Source organism: Dendrobates tinctorius, unplaced genomic scaffold (genome assembly GCF_039654945.1).
Source record: "Dendrobates tinctorius isolate UK_male_01 unplaced genomic scaffold, ASM3965494v1 ptg000032l, whole genome shotgun sequence".
In the NCBI taxonomy this organism is placed as follows: domain Eukaryota; kingdom Metazoa; phylum Chordata; class Amphibia; order Anura; family Dendrobatidae; genus Dendrobates; species Dendrobates tinctorius.
Genome location: NW_027361700.1, coordinates 2,059,126 through 2,083,988, shown reverse-complemented (window position 1 = coordinate 2,083,988; position 24,863 = coordinate 2,059,126). Strand labels below are relative to the sequence as shown.

The 24,863-nt window shown below is 45.3% G+C and overlaps 1 protein-coding gene across 4 annotated transcripts in view; it reads right to left on the bottom strand.

Moving 5' to 3' along the window:
- The window catches only part of EZH1 (enhancer of zeste 1 polycomb repressive complex 2 subunit), a 124,976-nt gene that overhangs the window by 7,202 nt on the left and 92,911 nt on the right, over positions 1-24,863 (bottom strand). For all 4 annotated transcript variants that reach the window (XM_073572310.1, XM_073572309.1, XM_073572311.1 and 1 more), the window contains 9 exons: positions 19,949-20,129; positions 15,728-15,924; positions 14,953-15,044; positions 13,918-13,958; positions 12,343-12,468; positions 9,411-9,589; positions 8,763-8,858; positions 8,602-8,683; positions 2,047-2,127 (listed from right to left, as the gene is read on the bottom strand). In XM_073572310.1, the coding sequence (XP_073428411.1) occupies positions 2,047-2,127; positions 8,602-8,683; positions 8,763-8,858; positions 9,411-9,589; positions 12,343-12,468; positions 13,918-13,958; positions 14,953-15,044; positions 15,728-15,924; positions 19,949-20,129 (1,075 nt within the window). The remainder of the gene's footprint in view (positions 1-2,046; positions 2,128-8,601; positions 8,684-8,762; positions 8,859-9,410; positions 9,590-12,342; positions 12,469-13,917; positions 13,959-14,952; positions 15,045-15,727; positions 15,925-19,948; positions 20,130-24,863) is intronic.

The following is a 24,863-nucleotide window of genomic DNA, read 5'->3' as shown; positions in this document are numbered from 1 at the left end:
AAGAGGTGCAGAAACGGTGCAGAAATTTCTGCACCAAATACTTAATGTGTGCACATACCTTTAAACAAAAGGTCACTTTCTGACGACATATTGCTAGGAAATATTGTAAAACTTTTAGCAAGTTACATACCCTAGAAACCAATTATCTCTGGTTCATTGATGCAGAGGGTATAACAATCACAATTATTTTATCCATTAAGCACCACTAATCTAAAGTTCCCTGCCTCTACTCTTATAGTTGCCAGCCGCCATCTTCTTCTGTTATCGGCACCACTCTGGTCAGTCTACAGCAGGTTGTGCCCTGCCGGATCCCTCCAGTTTTTGCTAGGCAAGCCAGAAGTCACAACTCAGTGCAAGTATATGAGAGCCAGAATGAGGCAAGAACAAGGCTTCCATAGTCTTACACTGAGAGCTTGTGACCGTTACCTCCATCTTCTAGTAAGTCAGAAGATACCGTTCCAAAATGGCAGCACACAACAGGAGTGGCGCCAGGAACAGCTGAAGACGGCACGGCGGCTGGTAAGTATAAGACTAGGGTCAGGGACCTTACGTTAGTGACACCACTTCAGTGCTGAAATAAAAAAAAATATGGATGGAGTGGTGCTTTAATGAATAATAAAAGACCATTAGGTTTCCCGAATGTTATGACATACAATAGTCACTTATCTCATGCTTTCACTTAATTCAGTCATTGTATTTTTTAGAACGTATGTCACCCTTAAATGTTTCAAAATTTACACACAAAAATTAATCCTTATAAAAAGACCGGTAGCTTTGTGAATACAATGCCTTGTTTAATCAGGGTTGGGTATTCTTTGTGCACTTTGGAGGATGGGCCCCCGCAACAAATTTTTTGCATAAAATACACTTGCACAAAAAGTTTAAACTTTTTGTTTTTAATCTACTGTCCAACAGATTTTTATAAAATTAAAAAACGTTTGGAGACCCAGTGTGGAGAGGTACGACCACCAGTAGCCTGAATGATTTACTATAAATACAGAAACTGGAATAAATTCTAGCTAAAAATCCACGCCAACTCATAAGCCAAAGCAGATTCCATTCATGGTGCACAGATAGCCCAATTCTTTTAAAAGGCATGCGCTGCTTAACCCCTTTATGCCCTTGCGATTTAACATTTTTGTGCTTTTTCCATTTTTCCTCCTTTTATTCCATAACTTTTTTTCCGTCCCGATAGCCGTACGAGGGCTTGTTTTTTCGTGGGACGATTTATATTTTTGAATGACACCATTCAATTTATCTCGTGTTCCCCTGAAGTTGCAAAAAAAAAAAAAAGCGCAATTCCACAATTTTTTTAATAAAAAAAAAATGTTGTTTACGTCGCCATTTTATGAGACCCATAGCATTTTCATTTTTCAGGATATGGGGGATGGGTGACAGCTTCATTTTTTTTTATTTTAAGTCCTGAGCTGACGTTTTTATTGACACCATTTTGGGGTAGATACGATGTTTTGATCGCCTCTTACTGCAATATTGCGGAGGCAATATTTTACGAATGCAGTGATTCCAAATGTGAATGTTTTTTTTTTTTTGTTTGTTTTATTTTTAATTATTCAATATCCAGCACCGTTCTGCTCCTCTTCTCAATGACATAACCGCTCTTCATACTAGCCATGCCACTCTATCAGTGAGATCGAAGTCTCTTTTACAATGTCAGCATATAGAGCCTTGTTCTGACGCTCCATAGATTACATTGTGAATGCCAATTCAAGGTCTCGCGGAGCGCAGAGTGACCCGTAGAGTCTGATGTCACTCAGAAGGAGTGGAACTGTGCTGGATACCGAGAAGCTGGCAATAGGCGAGTATATTAACACACACTTGCACTAAAGTACATATACACAGGTTTCTTGAAAAAAATCTTAAGAGGACTTCTTTAATAAATATGGCACACCAGCAACTAAGGGTAACGGAGAACAAATACATACTGTATACTACATGCAATGTGAGATGTGATCGATCAAAGCTATAAAAACAGTGCTAAATAGGTGGAAAATGCAAGATGAATGACCCAAGTTCTGCCCAGCTCACCTTTAGCATAGCAGTTCGGATTCACAGAGTGGTTTGCAAATCGGATTTTATTACCTTTCCTTGTGGCGTCCACAACAAAATCTGTCCCGAAAAAGAAGAAAAAAAAAAAATGGAAATCTATACATGACAAACTTTTTTCTCTTACATTAAGAGCATGATATACATTGAGACATCTAAAGTAAATTACAATGACAACACTGTGCTCAGGGAATTAGAGGCTGTGACATAAAGTCTATGGACAACTTATACATGCAAAATATTATTTATACATATGTTAATGGTTACCGTTAATAAAATTGCGCTAAGCTGCATAAAATTCCTGTAAATATAATTTCCTCCTCTTCTTAACAGCTCATTCATGAGTATGTGTGCACCATGAAAACCACACACGGTCCTATTATAGCCAGTGTACCAGTACACATCGATGATTTCCACTTGGACTAATGGTCTGAGTGGAAATAGGGATTTTTGTGTACTCACCGTAAAATCCTTTTCTCCGAGCCAATCACTGGGGGACACAGACAGTGGGTGTTATGCTGCTTGCCACTAGGAGGACACTAAGTAAACACAGAAAAAAGTTAACTCCTCCCCCCTGCAGTATATACCCTCTCGCTGGCTGGGAATTCCCCAGTTCAATGAAAAAAGCAGTAGGAACATTAAACGAATGCCAATAATCATAACTATGTCAAAACCTAAAAATGCTACAGTGAGCCAATAGGCCAAACAGGGTGGGTGCTGTGTCCCCCAATGATTGGCTCGGAGAAAAGGATTTTACGGTGAGTACACAAAAATCCCTATTTCTCCTACACCTCATTGGGGGACACAGACAGTGGGACGTCCTAAAGCAGTCCCTGGGTGGGGAGCATACAACTGCTAATACCTCATGTACCACTGGCTTAACACTGTGGTACTGCAGATTGCAGGATGCGTCTGCCAAGAACTGCATCCGCAGAGGCCTGAGCATGAATTTGGTAATGTTTTGTAAAGGTATGCAGGCTGGACTATGTCGCAGTGTTGAAGACCTGTTCTGCCAACGCCTAGTGCCACATGGCCCAAGAGGCGCCCACTGAGCAGATAGCATGCGCCTGAATTCCTGCTGGGACAGGTGTGTCCCGGACATGGTAGGATTTATGAATAGCCAAGCAAATCCACCTGGCTAGCGTGGTTTTTGAAGCGGCTAGACCCTTCCTATGCCCCTGTGGAAGTGCGAACAGGGCATCTGACTTGTGGAAGGGAGCTGTCCACGAGATGTACCATCTCAGAGCCCTGACTACATTGAGGGTGTGAAAGGCCCTCTCAATGCAATGGACTGGAGGCGGACAGAAGGAAGGCCAAACAATTTCTTCATTGAGATGAAAAGAAGACCCGACTTTGGGCAGGAAAGACGGGGACGTCCTGAGAGCTGCCTCGTCCTGATGAAAATTCAGGAACGGAGGACGGCAAGACAGGGCTGCCAATTCAGAATCTTGTGTAATTGACGTAATTGCCGCTAGAAAGACCACCTTCCAAGAGAGAATAGCGAGTGGAGGTCCTGCTGTGGTTCGAAAAGAGCCTCCTGTAAGGCTCCGAGAACCAAGATTAACTCCCTTGATTCCAATGGCCCTTAAAATATAAAGGGGCCACCTGGGGGACTCTCTGAATGAATGTCTTCATCTGAAGTCCGGTGGCAATTTTGCATTGGAATAGCACTGACAAGGCTGAAATCTGGCCCTTGAGCGAGCTAAGCGCGAGACCTGACGTTAATCCGGATTGTAGGAATTCCAATATGGAAAGAATAGAAAACACCAGTAGGGATCGACCATGGTCCTTGCACCACGAGAAGGTTCTCCAGGTGCGGTGATAAGTGCGCATGGACACGGACTTCCTAACATTAATCATGGTGGAGTTCACATCGTTGAGAAAAAAAACAGCCTGTACTAAAAACCAGGATTCAACGGCCACGCCGTCAAAGACAGGGCCCCGGAGTTCTGGTGGTAAATCGAGCCCTGTGAGAGTAGATCCATGCGATCTGGAAGTTGCCAGGGAACGCCGGCGACTACTTGTACTAGTTCTGCATACCATGGCCAGCGCGACCAGGATTACTGGTATTTTCTGCTCTAATTTTCTTGATGACCCTCGGGAGCAAGGGAAGAATGCACGGAAGCCGGAACCGGTGCCACGGCAGAACTAGGGTGTCCGCTCGGATGGCGCATGGATCGTGCAATCGGGTAATGAATCGAGGAACCCTGTTGTTTAGTCTTTAGGCCATATGATCCACATCCGGAGTCCCCCAGCGATGGCACATCTGCTGAAAAAAAACTTCCGGATGAAGAGACCACTCTCCTGAGGCAAGGCCTTGGCAACTGAGAGAAAAACCACCGCCCAATTGTCCACACCCGGGGTGTGGATTGCTGAGATGGGCGAATGGTTGGTCTTGGTCCAATGGAGGATGTGACTCACTTCGTGCATGTCCATCCTGCTCCGAGTACCCCCTTAATGGTTGATATACGCCACAGTCGTGGGGTTGTCGGATTGGATCCTGATGAGGTGACCTGCGAGGAGATGGTGGAAACTCAGTAGAACTAATTTGATCGCTCGAATATCCAAGATGTTGATGGGGAGACGTGACTCTCGAATTAACCAATGACCCTGTGCCGTGTGGTGGTGAAGAAAAAACCGCACACCAGCCTAGGGGACTGGCGTCGATGGTCACCACCGACCATCGTACTGGGAGAAAGAACTTCCCTTAACTCAGGGAGGATTTCAGTGTCCCTCTCTTGGGGGCTCGTCTGACCCCCAGGGACAGAAGGAACCGGCAGTCCAGGGAGAACGGGTTCTTGTCCCAAGTTAACAGCAACGCATGTTGTAAAGGGGCGGAAATGGAACTGTGAGAATGGGACCGCTCCCATCGCTGCCACCATCATACTGAAAAACGTATGGAGCGAGAAACCGGTCGGGAAAGAATCCGCGCTGCCTGTTGTAAGGCTCGGGCCTTTTCTTGAGTAAGAATGACCAACCCGCGGGAAGAGTCAAAGATCAATTCCAAAAAGGAAATCTGCTGGACCGGTGTTGGGGAAGACTTTTCAAAGTTTATCTTCCGACCCAGGCGAGAAAGTGTATTTACTGCGATATCCACGGATTTCTCGCAGGCTGGAAGGGATGGACCCTTGATCAGCAGGTCGTCTAGATACGGCAGTACCATCACTCCCCGACCGTGGAGAATGGCCATGACAGCCGCCATGGCCTTGGTATAGACCCTGGGGGCGGTGGCGAGACTGAAGGGCAAGGCAACGAACTAGAAGTGTTCTTCTCGAATTGCAAAACGCAGGAACTGCTGGATGATAGGGACTCTCCCCTTTTGCATGGAGGAGACACCGATCGGAGGAATTCCATTCGGAATCGCCGTACTTTGACAAACTGATTTAACAGCTTGTGGTCCAGTATGGACCGCATCGTTCCTTCCTTCTTTGGAACCACAAAAAAAGGTTTTAATAAAAAACCGCTGAACCATTCGTCTTGAGGGACCGGAAGGATGACTCCCGTCCCTTTGCGGCGCATGAATGGCCCGAGGGAAGGCTGTGACTGAATGACATCTGACAGCCACCTACTTTGTCGGTGTCTGCCGGATACACAACAAGTCATTGAGTAGAGATCTATGGGATCTGCTTCCTTAGATCCAGATGCTGTCGCCCTGGGTTTCCAAGCGTGGATAGGTCTGTGAGAGACCTGAGAACCTCTGTCTCCACGCGGGGACCGACCTGATCCGGAAGAGAAGGTTGTGGAGGACCAGCTAGAGCTGTTGCAAAAAACGTCGAAAAACAAGTCGGCTGTGGATGCCAAAAACAGCCGGGCAGCCCCTTGTTGGGGAAGAAACCTACTCTTCCCCCCGGAAGAGTTAGAAATGAGCTGGTCTAATTTCTTGTCCAAACAGGCGACCAGTTTGATACGGCAGAGAAGTCTCTGGAGGTGGAATCTGCCCGCCAGACGCGTAGCCATAGGGCTCTTCTGATGGAGACTGCATTAGCGGTTGCCTTAGCAGCGCAATTAGCGGCATCTAAAGAGGCGTCTACTTGCAAAATCCCCTGCGTGAATTATCTGCTTGCCGGAGGATTGCTACCTTGGAAGGCAGTAATTAAGACTTCTGCCCAAGTGGCCATTGCCTTAGCCACTCAAGTCGCCACGAAAGATGGGAAAAAAGCCGCTCCTGAAGCTCCAAAAACTGAACTGGCAAGGTAGCCGATTTGACAATTGGAGGGAATTCTGACTGAAGAGCCCTCAGAAACGGATCGAAGCGTTTTAGGAGCAAGGAACAATACAGGAGGATCCACCGAGGGGGACTGTAACCAATACCTCATTAGATCTGGAGTAAAGGGGTATTTAGCCTCGATAGGCTTTTGCCCTGTGAACCGCTTATGTGGTCGGTTCCATTTCTATACAATGTCCTTCAACTCCGGATGGCTGGCAAATACCCTGCGTACATGTTTAGTCTTCTTAAAGGAGATAACGTGTTTCAGAGTGGGAATATTCTCCTCGTCCAACGTCAGAAACTTGTTGACTGACTGTCAGAGAATCAAGCGATTCATGGACATTTGGGGAATTCTGAGGGACTGACATGTCAGACTCGAATTCAAACATGTTCTCTGCAAACATTAGGAGAGGGAGAGCGCGAGACAGAACTCGCCGATGCTGAATCGCGAGCGTGACTAGGGGACGCGTCTTTCTAGAGACTTGAGGATCCCTTGAACGAGCACTGCCCCTGCTGGCGGACGGTTCCCGGCCATCGCCAAAGCCCTCCTTGGGCGGTAAAGACGAGTTCTGACTTAAAGAGGATTCCCGTAGGAGTCTACAGCCTTGGTCAGTGACTCCACAGACTGTGACAAGGACGCAGCCCACTCAGGGGGACTAAACGCAGGGAGCACCTTGCAGCGGCGGATGGCATTTTAGCACAAGCCGGGTCGCAATCCGTGCAAAGCGGATTAGTCTGGGTACTGGGCAAGACAGTCTTGCAATAGGTACCAGCGGTAAAGAACGCAGTGCGCTTCTTATTAGCCCCCTTTTTTGCTTCCTTAGACTGAGACATAGTGCCCGTGAAAGGGTTACAAGCAGAGCCTGGGCTGCAGCGAAAGTGCATCAAAGGGGTTAAGCTTTTCTCTGAGAGCAGATGTAGCTTACCCGCGGTCCTGACGCTGTGTCCCTGGGAGGAATATCGGTGGCCTTGTAGCGTCACCAGGTGCTGTCCATCCGTGCATGCACCCCCGCAGCCGTCACAGAACCAGAGGAGCACAGAAGGGGTTAAGGACATGGCCCCCCAGACTAGCAGGGCGCCTCTCGTACAGAGCGAGAGGCGCCAAAGACGTGGGCTGCGGTGCTAACAGTGGGTGACGCTATGTAAATTGCAGCCTAGTAGGCTGAAAAGCCGGGGACTAAATTTTTGGGCCTACCCGCGGCGAGCGCCGGGTGAAGGGGAGAGCGGGGGGGGCCGCGACGGGGCACCGGTATGCCGCCGAAGAGACTCGGGCAGCGCTTCTCTCAGGGACCAGGCCCCGACCCCATACCTCCAATCCGGTGCTCGCTCCGTCTGCGCTGTCTAGGAGCCTGCAGGTTTCATCCCATCTCTCAGATCCTGAGGTAAAAAAAAAGCTCCCGGGCGATGTAGCAGAGCCAGAGAGGTTGTTACAGGGGTATTGCTCAATCGATCCACCCTATGGGCAGGGGGACGGAGAGCTATGGGACTGATTCAGGGCATCCGAAAGCGCTGGTCAAATCTTCTCCGTGAGTTCCGTGCGCTCGCCCTCGTATCCGTGAGGGGTACCGGGACCGTAAAGGAACCATCGCCAGAAGAATCAGCCCCAGTCGTCGCAGGAAAGTGTACGGGGAGGTATACTCCGCGTGCTTTCCTGTTGTTGGTTCGGGGGAGAGTGGGCCGTAGAAAGGAACCGTCGCCCCCTTCACTCTGTTAATTAAAAAATAAAAATTTACAGAAAATTCAAAAGCAAAATTAAAACGGTGAGGTCTGAAACCAGACCCAAGTGCCTCCTACAGACACTAAGCAAGAACTGGGGAATTCCCAGCCAGCGAGAGGGTGTATACTGCAGGGGAGGAGTTAACTTTTTTCTGTGTTTACTTAGTGTCCTCCTAGTGGCCAGCAGCATAACACCACTGTCTGTGTCCCCCGAATGAGGCGTAGGAGAAATACGCGTGGAATGCACCATACTTGTCTGATTTACATATCAGACTAGTACATGTAATCAAAAGGGATCTCCTGCACTACATCCAGTGGTTCAAGGGAAAAATCAACATCTTATTTTGTGGGGGATGAAGCTGCTGTCAGCTGTACACAAGAGATGACTACAAAATAAAGCATGTCAGATATGTAAAGTTTGGCTTGGCACTTAGGAGTTAAAGTAGTTAGATCTGTATAAATGTATAGAGATCACTCCAGCTGATAAACCAGCTAGTCTTTTTTCCTATTGTTAAAAAACAGGGATGGTCAATGATCGATAATAATTGGGAGGAATCTGAAGCCATTCACCAAATGCCTGTCTGATTGTCCCGATGCAGTAGCACAGAACTTACCATTGTTAAGATTAAACAGGAAGCTGGACATGTATTTATCGTAGACTTTCCCTCTTCTATCTGCTTCATCCTGGGAAATAAGCTAAACAAACACATTGTACATTATCATTAATAAGGGTAACGCCAATTGATGTGTTACAACGTACAGTGAGGTTACTAACCTCTCCGCAATACTCAGAGATGAACTCATTCTTCTGGACAGACTCTTTGATGAAGGTTCCCCATCCAGCAACATCGGAGGGTGCCAAGAGCAAGTGCTTCAGAAGCAAGATGTATAAAAGCATGAAGATTTTTGCACCAATCCAACAATCACAGCCCCCTGTACTCCCAACTGTATTAGGCTAGTTTCACACTAGCGTTTATGAGCGCAGCGACGGCCTGCGCACGGCCGCCGCTAAGCCCCGCCCCCTGCCGCGCCCCGCCGGTAGCTCCGCCCACCGGCGCATGACGCTGCATGCGCCCTGCGTCCCCTATCTTTATCACAGGGGGCGCAGGCCGTGCGCAGTATGCGTTTGGCGGCGCATGCGTCCTTTTGACCAACCTGCGCCAAACGCAACCTGCTGCAGTTTGGTTGCGTCGGCGCATTGTCAAAAAGGCGCATGTGCCGCCAAACGCATACTGCGCACGGCCTGCGCCCCCTGTGATAAAGATAGGGGACGCAGGGCGCATGCAGCGTCATGCGCCGGTGGGCGGAGCTACCTGCGGGGGCGCGGCAGGGGGCGGGGCTTAGCGGCGGCCGTGCGCAGGCCGTCTCTGCGCTCCAAAACGCTAGTGTGAAACTAGCCTTAGGCGACTAACGAGCCACTTACCTTTTTAAGCCCCCGCTGGATGCTGCAGTTTTTACAGGACACAGTTTTAGAGTCCCAGTGCTCCGCCGCACCACATGTTAGGCAGAGATCTGGGTCACATTCCCGTACAGCCAGATAACAGGGGCATTGCTTGGTGTTACACTGAGTCTTACACCGGCAGCCGGGGAAGCGATTCTGACCTGTGGGAGAACAAATCAGATTCATCAAAATGTAAAAGCCAAGGGAACAAAAGTATTACAAGCCTAATTAATTAACAGAGTACCGAAAGTTTCATTGACAAGTTCCTATTATCAGCATCTTCTTCTAGGGACCCAGTCACCAAAAAATTAAATATGGTTTAAATCATAAAATGTATGTTTACTGTTGTTGATACTTTTTTCCTTATCACTATCTACAATGTATGCACAATTATTAGGCAATTTGTGTTTTTGATGAATATTTTTTTTTTATTCAACAACTACGGTGCTGTCGGTCAGTACAAAAGGTTAATGCACCTAAATATTTCAGTCCCGGCAACGGAGCAGGACACTGCGAGGGAGCGGAGGATGGTAAGTGTAATAGTATGGTATTTTTTAATCTTTTCTGATGGGGCCAGCAGGACCAGGATGGGGACAATCATACCAGAATAAGGATGGGACCAATCATACCAGGAACGGGATGGGGCCAATCATACCAGGATGCCAAAAAGAAATTTTTATTGCCCTCCACGCCCATGGGCGTGGAATGCAGAGAATATTCATTTCTCTTTAGCAGCGGACACAGGAGTTAGCCGCAGCATCCTGCCTCTGTGACCCACTGCTCCCCCACCTCTCCAACCACAGCCAGTACATCCGGACTATAAGATGCAACCCACATTTTCCTCCACATGTTGGGGGGAAAAAGTGCGTCTTATCTATTTATGACAGTCATAAGTCATCCTTCTCTGGAATCTGTCAAGTTTCTTAATCTGTTGACAATCCACTTTTTGGGAAGCTACAGCTCCTCCCCCCCATACACTTTTCAGAGATGTGACTGTTGGCTTCTCCTGTAAATCTCCCATCTCAAAAGGGCCCACAAGTTCTCTATAAGGTTTAGGGCAGGTGAGAGTAGAGTCATGTCATCATTCTTTCATCTTTAAGGCCTTTACTGGCAGGCGGGCACTGAAGACTTTGATACATCCGATGGAGCATTGTCCTGCATGTTTTTGCTTAAATTACAGACTTTCCTGTACCACTGCTTAAAGAAACTGTTTTCTAAAAACTGGCAGTAGGTTTGGGAGTTGATCATGCGTCCATCTTGAACCCAAAAAGGTCCACCTTGGTCATCGTTAATAATACCAGCATATATCAGTACTCCACCTCCACGTAGCTGGTGTCCATTGGTGGTCTGTGCTTGCTACTGATCCAGCCAAGGGCCCATCCATCTGGTTTGTCAAGAAACACTCTAATCTCAATAGTCCATAAAACCTTTGAAAAATGAATCTTCAGATACTTCTTGGCCCAGTTTGAACTTATGTGTGTTGTTAAGTGGTGGTCGGGATTTCATCCTCCCTTACCTTGGCCATATCTCTTAGCACTGAACACCTTGTACTTCTTGGCGCTCCAGGAGGTTGCAGATCTGGAATGTGACAGCACTGGAGGATAATGGCTTCATGTTTGAATCTTCTCAAATCTTTGGCAGCTAATATGCGTCTTTTTTTCTCAGCACATTTTTTGTTACCCCATTGACTATTTGCAACAAAACTTTTGATGGTTCTGTGATCACCCCCAATATCTTAGCAACTTACAAGACTGCTGCATCCCTCTATAAGACTTAACAATTTTTGACTTTCAGAGTCAGTATATCTGTTTTTTGGCCGATTTGCCTGAAGAAAAAAAAAGCTGCCTAATAATTCTGCACACCTTGATAAAGGGTGTGGGCCGCACCCACATTCCCTTTAAATGTAATCAGTAAATATTACCAAAACCTTAACCAGCAGAATCATATCAGTTTTCTTAGGTTTCGAAGTTATCTTAGGTCCTCAATCAATCACCTCAATACAATTCCATCCAGTGCAACAAACACAGATTTACACATAAAAAGACCCTCACTGAAAATACCAGTACTTTACAGAATGTGAATTTCTGAGCCTAAAGAATCACTTTGAGTATATGACTTTCCAACTTTAAAACTCTGTAGTGTTGTCTTTTCACCCTTATCCCATAAGGCTGGCATTTTCCATCCAACATTCACAGTCTGTGCACAAACAGTGACATACAAACCAGCTGCGAGTCTACTGACCCAAACTCAACAGTCTCACATACAACTCTGGCAAAAATTAAGATACCACTTTCAAATGTTCAGTTCTCCTGTTTTTCTCTTTATAGGTAAATTTTTGAATAAAATGTAAATTGTTCTTTTAGTCTATAAAATTCCGACATCATGTCTCTGAATGTCCAAGCAATACATTTTGTATTTTTTTTCCGACAAAGAAAAATGGTAAAAATTAAAAAACAAAAAAACAGTGCTTTCAGACCTCAAGTAACGCAAAGAAAACAAGTTCATAATCATTTAGAAACAACAATACTAATGTTTTAACTCAGGAAGAGTTCAGAAATCAATATTTTGTGGAATAACCATGATTTTTAATCACAGCTTTCACGTGTCTTGGCATGCTTTCCACCAGTCTTTCACACTGCTTCTGGCGCAAAAATTTAAGCAGTTCTTTTTTGTTTGATGCCTTGTGACTGTCCATCGTCCTCTTGATTACATTCCAGAGGTTTTCAATGGGGTTCAGGTCTGGAGAATAGGCTGGCCATGACAGGGTTTTGAAATGGTGGTCTCTTGATTTTTGCCAGAGCTGTATGTCTAAGGTTGTTGACCATCGGCTAGTCCATGCATCACTGTCCGTACTGGGACAATAAATGTGTGAAGACAGCCTTAGCCATGATTCCAATCACATGTAATTACTCACAATCAGGGTTGCACTGACAGAACTTTTCACAGAAGTTCTGCGTCATGATGCAGGGACAAGTGCTGTCACAGGGATGATCTGGGTGGTCACAGGGCTGATAGTTGTATACTTGGTTTGCCGAATTATCTGTTTTCAAGAAAAAACAAGATCAGTAGTCATTATTTTGTAATTCATGATTTTACTTCTGAAAACAATAGAGAACAACATTTTCTGTTTGTTCGATATACAGTTAAAGCACCACTCCAGCAGGATTTTTTGTTTCAGCGGTGGAGTGGCACTTTAAACGTAAGCCCCCTGCCCCTCTGTCATATACTCGCCCTCCTCCTCGTTTTTCAGCACCGCTCCGGTCCCGTGGCGCCATCTTGTGAGCGCAGCTTCAGACTGGCTGGAAGTCAGAAGCGATGTCACAAGCTCTCAATACAAAGCTATGAGAGCCACAATGAGGCCAGAATGAGGCTCTCATAGACTTGTATAGAAAAGTGACCTGATGCCATAATGGGATCAATACTCTAATATTTTTTAGTAGCTACATGTAAGTGTTGACCTTGGACAGCAATTCACTTCAGTGCAGAGATCACAATACCTTGGCTGCATTTGTGGAAATGACGAATCGTCGATGGTATAAAATGATTGGATAATAAAAACAATGTCTTTTGGAGCTGGACTGGCGCCTTTTTTAAGGTTAAAAACCAAATGGCATTTCGTCGCTTTCACAAGCGCAGCCCAGTTACCGTGATCTCTGCACTGAAGTGAATTGCTATCTGGAAGATTTTTTCCTCCAGCCTCGGATTCTAAGGCTCTTATTGGTGTTGTGTCCATACACCACCCCAGGTGAGCACTACCGTCATTCTCACCCCTTCTCTTGTGGTATTGCCTTATTGTACGCTTCGTTCCTAACCAGATCTCAGCGACCTTGGACACCAAAGTCAGACCTAATACATACGGGAATGGCAGTGATACAGCTCATTAATAAGGATCTATCAGTTTTTTCACCCGGTGTAAATGATAATGTTCTCCTGTCTTTTATTCCTGTGACTCTCTGTTCCTAAGATATGGCAATCTAATATTTTTAGCCAATGGGGAGTGTTCTGTCCAAAGCAGTGAATTCAGCTACCATAGAAATATAGTCACCGTGACTAGCAATTACAACAGGCTATTTTCTGCCATTTGAATCTCTTCTCTGTGGGCTTCTTTTTGAGGATCATGCCCCTTTGGCTAACAAGGTTAAATTTACATACCAGGAAAAGGGTGCCATGTCAGGAACAGAGAGGTACAGGAACAAAGAATAAACAACACCAGATTCAAGACAACAGAGGGACATGAATAAATAAATAAGCATAAAAACACTATGAAACTGAACCCATGTGGAGATATAGTAAAGACTCTATATCTCTATGGCAGATTTTCTTATGTATCTGTATAGAACGGACTCAGAATGCAGCTTTGTGCGCGAGCCCTTATAATGATTACTGAGCAGTATGTCCGACTGTCGAAGGGAATTTGTTTAGTGATTGCTATTCTTCTGAAATAAATACAGCGTTTTACGTAAAAGCAAATCTGCCGCTGAAAACCTACCCTTTTTAAGCTGAATCTTCCTGCAATGTGCGGCCCACAGTCTACAATGGTAAGAAAATATGGAGAAAATAAAAAAAAAAAAAAAATCATTGAAGCTCAACTTACATAAGCCACACAAATTAAGACAGGCATCAATACATCTTCTACAATATGTGCGTATGGGGATTTTGAAAGCCTATATCATCTATACTGTGAAGTAAAGCAGATCTGCAGTGTGGAATGCGCAATGAAAATCTGCAGTAATTCCATCTTATGTGAAAATCCCTTACTCTTCCAGTAGGTCAAATCTATTTTTAACATTTTCACAACAAACAAGTAAAAAAAACATACAGCCAATACTCAGCTAAACTAGCTACATACTTGATAGAATTTTATTTAATGAAGACCTGTGATTTTCCAAAATGAAAAATTGAGTTAAACAACTTGTAAAAATCCCCAAGCGCCCCTGATTCTGCCGCTGTTTTCCGTTCTGTGTTGTGACACTCAATTGCAGAGATATTCACATTGGTTGCTTTTCAAAGACTGCTAGATCAGTTGCCGAGCTGTGATTGGCAGCATCTAGGAGGGATGGGTGAAAAGGCATGCGGCCAGAGAAGACTCTGAAGAAACGCCCTGTTGGTCTGCAAGAAGAGATTTCACATACTGCGAACCAAAAGCAAATGTGAGTATCTCTGCAATCAAGCAACATAGCACAAAAAAGTGAAATAAGCAGCAGAATCAGGATTTGGGTATTTAGACAGAAAATAGTGAACTGATATGAACATCTGAAAAGTTTGAAATGTTTCCTAGGTGTGAAAACTGCCTCTTCAAATGGTTACAGCAGTACTGGAGATTCGACAGGATTTGTGCAAAAAGAGATCATAGCTAATCTCAGCCATTATATCCCTGAAAGATTCATGTCCCTTTTTTTCCCCTATCAGACTTTTCTCTTATTTGCTTTTACAAGAGACCAGGCTTCTTATGGTTCCTTGCAGCATCCCTTCTGGAAAATATCTATACTACTTTGAGTGACACAAGAATGTTGGTCAACCATACCTGTGCTTTCTCTTCTTCTTTTGTGCAGTACTCATCAGTTCCTTAGTGGGTACTTTCAGAATAAGTGAATCTTTCACAGCAAACTGAAAAACCTTTACAAAAAGTCAATGATAACAGATGATACCCTCTGATCTAGTGCTGTCTACACAAGATAAACTGCCTGCACTATCACAAAAATGGTCTAATATAATCAATTGGCCCAAATCTGATGAAGGAAAAAACCTATGTTCACAAATGGTGGCATAACTCATACATACCCTCCAGTCCCAGGTCAGAAACCGGCGAAAGCCCGCCATGCACTGTGCGGGTGCTGGGGGGATTCATAAGTCTGCAGACTTATCAATTTGGACCAGACAACCCCTTTAAAGAGGTTGTCCTTAGGGTCATCAATGTCTGATCAGTTGGGGTCTGACACCCGGCACACCCACTGATCAGCTGTCCTCAGTGTCGACAGCCGCTGGCCAGAACTCATCAAATGCGGAGTCGATCAATCTTCTGATAGTGGCCGTGGCAGTGTACTGCACAAAAGCATCCTATTGATTGGATCGGCGGGGGAACCGGATGTCAGACCCCGACCGACCAGACACTAATGACCTATCCCAAAGTTAGCTCATCGATGATAAAGTAGTGGACAACCGGTTGAAACTCTTACAATACACACCCCAGACAAGGATACGTGCTAGACAGATGCCCATATATTCTACTATGAGGGCATGATCTGTACATAGACCTCTTTAGACACTTTTACACCTGCTTATATGCTTCTATTTTGTACCTGCTTGCATGTCTTGGTGCCCATGAGTCGAGCAATGCAACAGAAGTTGTTGAAGTAGGTTCCATGGAAGACTCTGAAGAGAGATTCCTCAGCTCCGGACCATTCCACCGGTTCGCTGGTTTCTGAACCCTCAGGCAAGTCTCCACTCATGCTTCCCTGCCTCTGCCTTGTGGGGGTTTGGCAGCGAGAATTTCCTTCTGCATTAAAGTGATTGCATAATGCACAGATCATGTCACTAATTGAGCCCCAGAAAATATATACTATATAATTCACATACCCACGTATAACAAAAACAAAGCAAGACTAAGGACCCCGTCACACATAGCGCCTCACCAGCGATCCCGACAACGATATCAACGTATCAGTATCGCTGGTGAGTCGCTACATGATCACTGGTGAGCTGTCAAACAGGCAGCTTCACCAGCGATCAGCACCAGCGACGCCGAGCACGCAGCGTCGCTGTGTACTTTAGTTACCAGTGCGCTGATGCAGGGAGCTGGTAACTAAGGTACACATCGGGTTTCTAAGGGACGTGCGTCTCTTAGAAACCCGATGTGTACCTTGGTTACCAGCTCCCTGCATCAGCGCGCTGGTAATTGCGCGTCCCTTAGAAACCCTGCGTTTACCCTCGTTACCAGCTCCTGCTCGCTGGTCTCCCGCCTGTCACACGCAGCGATGCGTGCTGGCCAGCAGGAGACCAGTGACCTCAAAAAAAGGTTTAAACAGCAATCAGCGATACCCGGCAGGGGGGCCGGTCGCTGACAGCTGTCACACACAGCGATCTCACTGGTGAGATAGTTGTTGCGTCACAAAACTTATGACTCAGCAGCGATCTCGCTAGCGAGATCGCCATGTGTGACGGGGGCTTAAGATACAGACTACTGTGAATGTGCAGCATATGCCTAACTACAACAGATAGATTTCCCAATTTTACAAACCCCCGAAAACTCAGTACTTTTGCTCAATTGATACAATTTGAAATAGGTCCTCACTTTAGAAAGTTAAAGAGGCATACTGATATTTTACAAGTCCAAAGGATTTGCCATAAATATATAGCAGATGTGAGTCCCATATCTATCTCAAGAACAAGGCCCAAACGCATGCTGAAGTCAGTGTAGTCAAAATATACATACACTTGTATGGTAATTCTGACCAAGTCTATTAAAACTGGGCTCGGTTCTCGATAAAGACGCAAGTCCCATCAGTGGGATCTGCATCTACTAATAACTTATGACCAGTATGGACGATAACACGATATTAGGCTGCACTGCTGTAATAAAGAGTCCTTGGGACCAAGAGGAGTTAAGCGGTTTCTAATTCCACGACGCGCTTCAACGCTAGACGCTGCAAACAGCTCAAGTGAGAACCTTCCTTTTTCTTTCCTTTGCAGCTAAAAGGATATCACCTGATGGTCTTATGTGTTTTTAGTTCCCCCACAGCTTTTATACTACTTATAAATTATGGAATATTTTTTGGAAGTGCAAAATGGGACTTCCCCTTTGTCCAACAAAAAAACATTTATCACCCATTCACAAGACAGATACTAAATGAATGATACTTGCCGCTGAGAACCCAATGATTCTGAGAATAGGTTCCCTAAAGTCCTGTGTGAATTATGTTTTAGTGAGCATGTGCAACCAGCACTCCTTTAGACAGTTAAAGGGATACTTGTCACATATGCTCATTACACTTTCGTTCACACAGGGAAATTAAAAATTACAAAAAGGAAAATGGGCTGATGAAAAAGTTTGGGCATCCTGCATGGTTACTACCTAGTAGAACAACTTTTTGAAAGTATCACAGCTCGTAAAACCTTTTATGAAGCCAACCAAGGGAGTCTTTCAATTCTTGTTTGAGGGATTTTCATCCATTCTTCCTTGGAAAATTCTTCCAGTTCTGTTAGATTCTTGAGTCTTCTAGCATGCACTGCTATTCTGAGGTATAGCCACAGATTTTCAATGATGTTCAGATCAGGGGACTGTGAGGGCCATTGTAAAACCTTCAGTTTGTGCCTTTTGATGTAGTCTATTGTGGATTTTATTGCGTTTTTAGTTCGGATCATTATCAATTTGTAGACGCCATCTTCTTTTCAACTCCAGCTTTTTTTTACAGATGGTGTTATGTTTGCATCAAGAATTTGTTGAAATTTCATTGAATCCATTTTGCCCCTTACTTGTGAAACGTTCCCTGTGACATTGGCTGCAACACAGCCCCAAAGCATGATTGTCCCCCCCCATGTTTAATGGTTGTGGAGTGATGGTTGTTTCTGAAATTCTGTGCCTTTTTTATCCACACATACCTTGGCTTGTTTAGATGTTCTTTTGCATACTTTTTTGATTCTGAATTTTATGGTGAGTATGCAGGAGAGGTTTTCTTCTGATGACTCTTCCATGAAGGCCATATTTGTGCAGGTGTCTCTGAACAGTAGAACAATGTACCACAACTAGAGAGTCTGCTAAATATTTCTGAAGGTCTTTTGCAGTCAAGCGGGGATTCAGATTTGCCTTTATAGCAATCCTACGAGCAGCTGTCACTGAATTATTTTTGGTCTTCCAGATCTTATCTTGACCTTCACTGTTTTTGTTAAATGCCATTTCTTAATTACATTTTGAATCGAGGAAATGACAACTTGAAAACGCTTTGCCATCTTCTTATGGCCTTATCCTGCTTTGTGAGCCTATTCATTTTCAGAGTGCTAGGCAGCTGCTTAGAAGAACTCATGGCTGCTGTTTTTTGTCACAAGGTTACAGGAAGCAGGATTTTTTTCAAAGCTGTGAAATTTGCATCACCCTGCCTTTCCTAACGATGATAGTAAACAAGCATAACCTTAACAAACAAATTAAGGTCTGAAACCTTGGTCAAAGTTATCTGATGACAATCTCCAAGGGTGCCAAAACTTTTGCATCATCCCATTTTCCTTTTTGTAAATATTTAAAATGTAAAAAATAACTAAGTCTTTAAGAGATCATTTCATTTTCAACTTGCTTAACTGTTCACAATAACAGTAATTTTAACCAGGGGTGCCAGAACGTTTACATGCCAGTGCACTTGTATAATGGTAAAGTTTTCAATGTTCGAATATACTTAGTATGTGTTAAAGGGAAACTTACAGCTGACACATGCTTCCCAATCAATGGCCAGCATGTACCAGACACTTGCTGTATGAAATCAGCTGTGGGGTTTCAGAGAGTAAACATACCACCAAGGAAAACATCTGCCAGGAGATTGTATGTTCTCCCCGTGTTCGTGTGGGTTTCCTCCAGGTACTCCGGTTTCCTCCCACATTCCAAAGACATACTGATAGGGAATTTAGATTGTGAGCCCTTCTGGGACAGTGATGCTAATGTGTGCAAAACTGTAAAGCGCTGCGGAATTTGTTAGCGTTATATAAAAATAAAGATTATTATTACACTTAAAAAGCCGCCAGAGACCAAGCCATACAGGAGGCTAGACAGACAAATAAGTGGTTTCTCCACGCCTGCTCCCCTGGAGGGACAGGTCTCTCCCTGCCTGCTTGTATAGGGATAGACCTGTCATTCCAGGTCAGAGGGTGGGGAAAAACTGCCAGGGATCCACCTAGTGTGAAGGAATATCAAATTTTAATGATGGCAAACCATCATCAGCTTTTACCATCCTGAGAAAACAAGTGCCAAGTGGACTTAGTTAGGCGGATGCACGTGGAGCTTTTTCTTACCATCGAGGGTAAAAAGGTTGTGAGGGTTTTCCATCACTGTACATTGGTATGCATTCACAGCTTGGTGTTGAAGCACTGCAGACTTTTGAAGTTGTATCATGGAATTTTAAGTGAGAATTTTCTAGGCATGCTTTCTTATTTGTGCAGAGAGGAGGAGGAGGTGAGCTGTGACATCACATATTGTGAATGATATGTCCTGTATACAAGTGTTATATAATCCTGTCTGTGATGACAATGAAATGACTGATGAAAAAAATGATCTCTACAGAACAGGAAACCATCCCAACATGAGAATTTGTGGCTAGTGGGTAGACAGCATGATTTCAAGACACATTCGCTACTAAAAAAACGGAACTTAAAACGTGGAAAAAACACACCATTACCCACGACCCTTTTTAATACAGGTTTGGCTTTAAAACTTAAATTTCACCCATAGGTCATTATCTTCACTATAATGAGGCACCCATTTAATGAAACTGTATAGAACCAATAGCAAAAAAAACCCCCAAAAAAACAACACGTCTCACCAGAAGAGCTGGAAGCGCATTCATTCCCTGTGTCCCGATCACTGTCCCCTTCTTTGGCCTCAGTCACTGTTGAGGTGGAAGCACTGGAACTGGAAGCGGCAAGCGTTGGGGTTTTCCTTCTCCGCCTCCCTAAGCACTTGAATCTTGGGTTGTTCATCATAGCATACTCTTTAGCTCCATCCTGAAGGATTGAGAGTTGAAGACTAAAAGAAGCATCTTATGAGTGACTGATAACCTAGCACTATGGCATCGAGAAAAAAAATCAACTGTAAGGCTGGTAGTCGACTACAAGGGTGGCTCTCTACCAAGAGAACATAACTGATGATTGACAACATAAGATGCACAAAGATTTATATAATGAACTTTTAAAGTGGTTGTTTTTGCTTTACTGCATTGCATTTCCTGCTTTTTAGAACAAAAAATTTCTGACAATACTTTACACCATATGGATACAAAATCAATCCTTACTTGTGCATAGAGGCGCACATAGCATTAGTGCAACCTGTGCAGCACAGGGACCCAAGAGGTAAAGGGGCCATTTCTAACTTCAAAGGACATGCAATTTTGCATTTTTAGGAGCTCTTTGGCTGTAAAGGGCCCATATATTGTTCTTGTATAGGGGCCCTTTTCTGTCTGTTTCCGCCAGTGCTTGTACAAATCTATAAGATCAATAAAACGTTAAGGGTCTGTGCACAAATTAACTATTTGCTGCATTTGTTGAGTTTAAGGCAGTTTTGTTATAAAAACTAAAGAATCTCCTAGTTACAAGCAAAGTGAATGAGATTTCTGAAGTCTCATGCACACATTGCTTATTTTTTCCTTGTAGATTTGAAGCAGTAACTACTATATTCTTCTGGTTAAGACCTATGACACGGGTCCCAACTATTTGGTAAGGGTACGTTCACACTGACGCATGTTCTCTCATGCGAGAGAATTGGGCTGATTATGCTAATGACAGTCAGCTCAAGCTCTGTCAGAGTTTGAGCCAAGTGTCATCTTACTGTGATCTGATTCTCTCGCATGAGAGAATGGAGAACTTAATTTCTCTATCTTCTCTATTGTCTATGTGCATATACATCGGAGTGCACTCAGATGACATCCAAGTGCAGTCCAATGTTTTTCACGCAACCATAGACTTGTATGGGCATGCATGATCCAAATGTCAGTGCCACTTGCAGGAGAAAGTAATTGCAGTTCTGCACTGCCCCATAGAATAACATTGGATCCATGGTTGTGAATAAAAAGCCTTTTCCTCATTATCATTTCTGAAAAATCGATTCACTCCAGTAGCGCAGCCTACCTATGTGTTCATCCAATTTTATACTATGTCCAGGAGGCCCGCACTGTGCGGGTACAATGTGCCGTGTCTTGAAGTGGGTGCTCCCTTGTCCTTTAGTCGGTAAGCTTACATAATGGCAGACCTGATCCAATGGGTAATGACAGACCTGGAAGCAGAGAGACCCTTCTGTGGACCTTCGGGAATGTTGAACAGAGAATCCATATGTCTGAATAAACCTGTCCCTTAAAAGAGCTAAGAAAAAGTCTGGCTTCCAGGCTCAACTGTATAAAGGACAAAACGGATGGCAGACGAAAAACCATAAGAGTGGTCCGGTTAGTTTCATACCAGCTGAAGAAGGTTATCCAGGTAAGGTGTTAGATGTTGGTTTGAACAACCTGAAGCCGGCAGACCTCAGATCTGTAGCCTCAACAGCCATGCCATTAAATTGAGCGACTGAAAATTCTGGTGGAAGAGGGGCCCCTGCGATAAAAGGTCTGGAAGATCTGGGATTTTGCACAGTGTCCGCGAGGAGGTTGATTACCTTTGCGTATCAGGGTCTTCTGAGCCAATCCTAAGTGACGACTCAGACAGGTAATCTCTCCGCCTTGAACTTTTTGACTACCCTTGGGATCAGCAGAAGAGGTGCAAAACAGGTATAGGAGGAAGAACTGTGCCAAGGGAATCTCTAGCGCATGTGCTCTGATTGCTAGCAGGTCGTGGGATCTGGATACAAACCAAGGAACCTACTGGTTCAGTCGTGAGGCCATCAGGTCAACGTCTGGAGTCCCCTATCTAAGACAGAACCTGTGAAAAGACTGACGGATTCAGTGACCATTCGCCGGAGGCGAAACCTTCTCGGCTGAAAAAGTCTGCGGCCCAATTGTTCACTTCTTGGATGTGTGTACTGCTGAGATTGCCAGAACATTCTGCTTGGTCCAGAATCCCACCGACCTCTGACATCACTGCTCGGCTTCAAGTTCCTCCTTGGTAATTGATGTATACCACTGCAGTGGCATGGTCGGACTAGACTCAAATTGGACGAACGTAAAGGAGTTTCTGCCAGTGGAACAGAGCAAAAAAGATTGCCCTGAATTCCAGAATGTTAATTGGAAAATATGATTCCTGAGCAGTCCATTGGCCTTGAACTGTTAAGTCTTGAAAGACTGCTCCCCAACCAAGTAGGCTTGCATCCGTTGTTACTATTTTCCAACAAAGAGGTAGAAATTATCTTCCGAGAAGAACTAAAAAAGATGACTTCCACGGTTACAGGGACTTATTTATCCGCAGGGGACATTTGACAAGCCAATCTAGGTAGCAGATCAACCTGTCTCACCTTGCTAGAAGGAAGAGTTGAAGAGAGCGTGTGTGAAATTGACCAAACAGGACTGCTTCCATTGAAGCAACCATCTTGCCTAGTATGCTCATGCAGAAGCGGAGGGGACAAGGTGATTGACCTCTGAAAGAACAAATCCCTCGCATTAGTATCAAGTACTTTTCCTAAGGCAGGAAAACTTTTCCTTGGGCAGTGTCGAACAGCATTCCCAGAAAAACAATACGTTGGACCAGGATCAGAGATGACTTTGCAGTGTTTATGATCCAGCCCAGATGAAAGAGGGTGTCCAATCTGTAGACTCTCGTGACATGCAGCCTTGAAGAGAATGTAGTCCAGATAGGGTGTGATGAGAGTGCCCCTGCTGCGAAGGATATTCCATCTTGTAACCGTAGGAGATGACGTCCCGGACGCAGGCGGCGTCAACTAAGGAGAGCCAATTGTCCCGAAACTGAAGGAGACGTCCGCCCACTCAGAGTAATCCCAGGTGCGAGCCACCCGTCATGTCGAGGAGAATCTGTTGGAGCCAATTCTGGATGGCCGGCGTTGACGAGTTTTTGGACACCAGGTGGCGGCTAGCTTGAAGGAAGGTGTCTTCTTCTGCTGACGAACTGGAGACTTGTTTTTGTCGGATATTGTTCTGGGAAAAAAACCTGAGAAAGGAACGAAATGGTACTGTGTGACGGGGCGGGTGTTTGGCCCTCTATTGAGGAAGTGAAGACTCCGAGCAGAGGAGTTAGATAAAATAATATCCAACACCAAGGGGGGGTAACCCTTGGTGTTGGATATTATTTTATCTAACTCCTCTGCTCGGACTCTAGATCGGAATCTGACTCAGAATATGGATCTGACTCCGGCGTCGCTGGAGCGTCAGAGGACGGATGGAATCCTGGAGAACGGTGATGGTGATGGGGAGGTAGACATGCGTCATTTTGACGGTGCGGCGAACGCACTAAAATGCAACTCGTTGCGTTCGGCGTAGGTCGTCGCACCTTCAAAACAACACATGCAGAGGCTTCCGCATACATCGGTGCAGCCTGCGTACCCAATGATAAAGATAGGGTACGCACGCCGCATGCTGACGTAGGCGGAGCTGACCGGAGGAGGTGCGGCCGTGGGCGGAGCTTCACAGAGGAAGTCCGCATCCCTCCGCAGCTCAGCCATACGCTAGTGTGAAACTAGCCTAAGATAATAGTAAGAGGATGGGAGTGAGACTTCCTGAGGATAGGCATAGACAGAGAGAGAAAAAGAGAGAGATAGTATGTGCCAGGGTGAGCCTGCCGGGAATGTGAGCTGCTCCCCCCAGTGGCAAAGCTTACTCAGATCCAGGATCGTGCCAAAGGTCAGGAAGGCATACCCTGCGGTGCTCCTGAGTCCTGATTCTGCCGTGAGGCACAATGTGCGGCGCTGCGGAGAGACTAGAAGGTGGCGGTGGGCAGGAGGGGATGAGCCTGAGGACGAGAGCAGATTTCCCGCTCTAAGAACGTGCAGTGCATTCCAGCGCAATGGGAGAATGGGCTGCTCTGACTGGCCGGCAGAGGTGGGTGGGGCTTCATTGGAGAGTCGGCACGCGTGATTGGCTGAGCTGTTAAAGGTGTGGCTTAGCCCTGTGTAAGACCCAGGTTGGGGCCAGGGACTAAATTTGCACCTGGAGGCCGCACAGGGAAGTGGGGAGCACGGAAGTCATTGCAGACCATTTGGGGAAATGGAATTTAAATCCGGAATGCGTATTAATATATGGCAGTGCAGAATATTAAGTCCCTCTTTAAAAATATTCTTATATTTTTCATATACCTGTCCTATAGATCCTGAATCCTTCTTCGCAGACCAGTGGTGGAAGATTGACGCCAAAGGACTTGGATGCAGACCTCTGGATGGCTGTCATCAGGGAACCTAGGCACATATCTTCAAGCGGATGGCAGGTAATGGATCTGTCTTCCACTCTGCACGTCTGGCTTTGGAGGGCGAGCGGGCTGGGTGTAATGGCGAGTACTAGTCTGCCTATCCTCGGTGTGGAAGCCCCAAACACTTTTGGTGTGTTAGGGGGATAGGGTCCTGCCTGGCAGACACAAGACAGTACAGTGGTGGCGCAATCCCACACTGTGCTCTCGGTCTCTAGGGGGGAGAGAACAGAGTGCCACAATTCCACTCTGTTGCCCAAAATCACAAGCTATATCTACAAAATAAACATCATTACTAAAACACAACAATACCTAAGGTAGAAACGGGGCTAAGTGCAGACCAGTGTCCACCTCCTACCTACACTAAGCTAAAACGGATTAGCTTCATGCCAGTTGGTGGGTGTA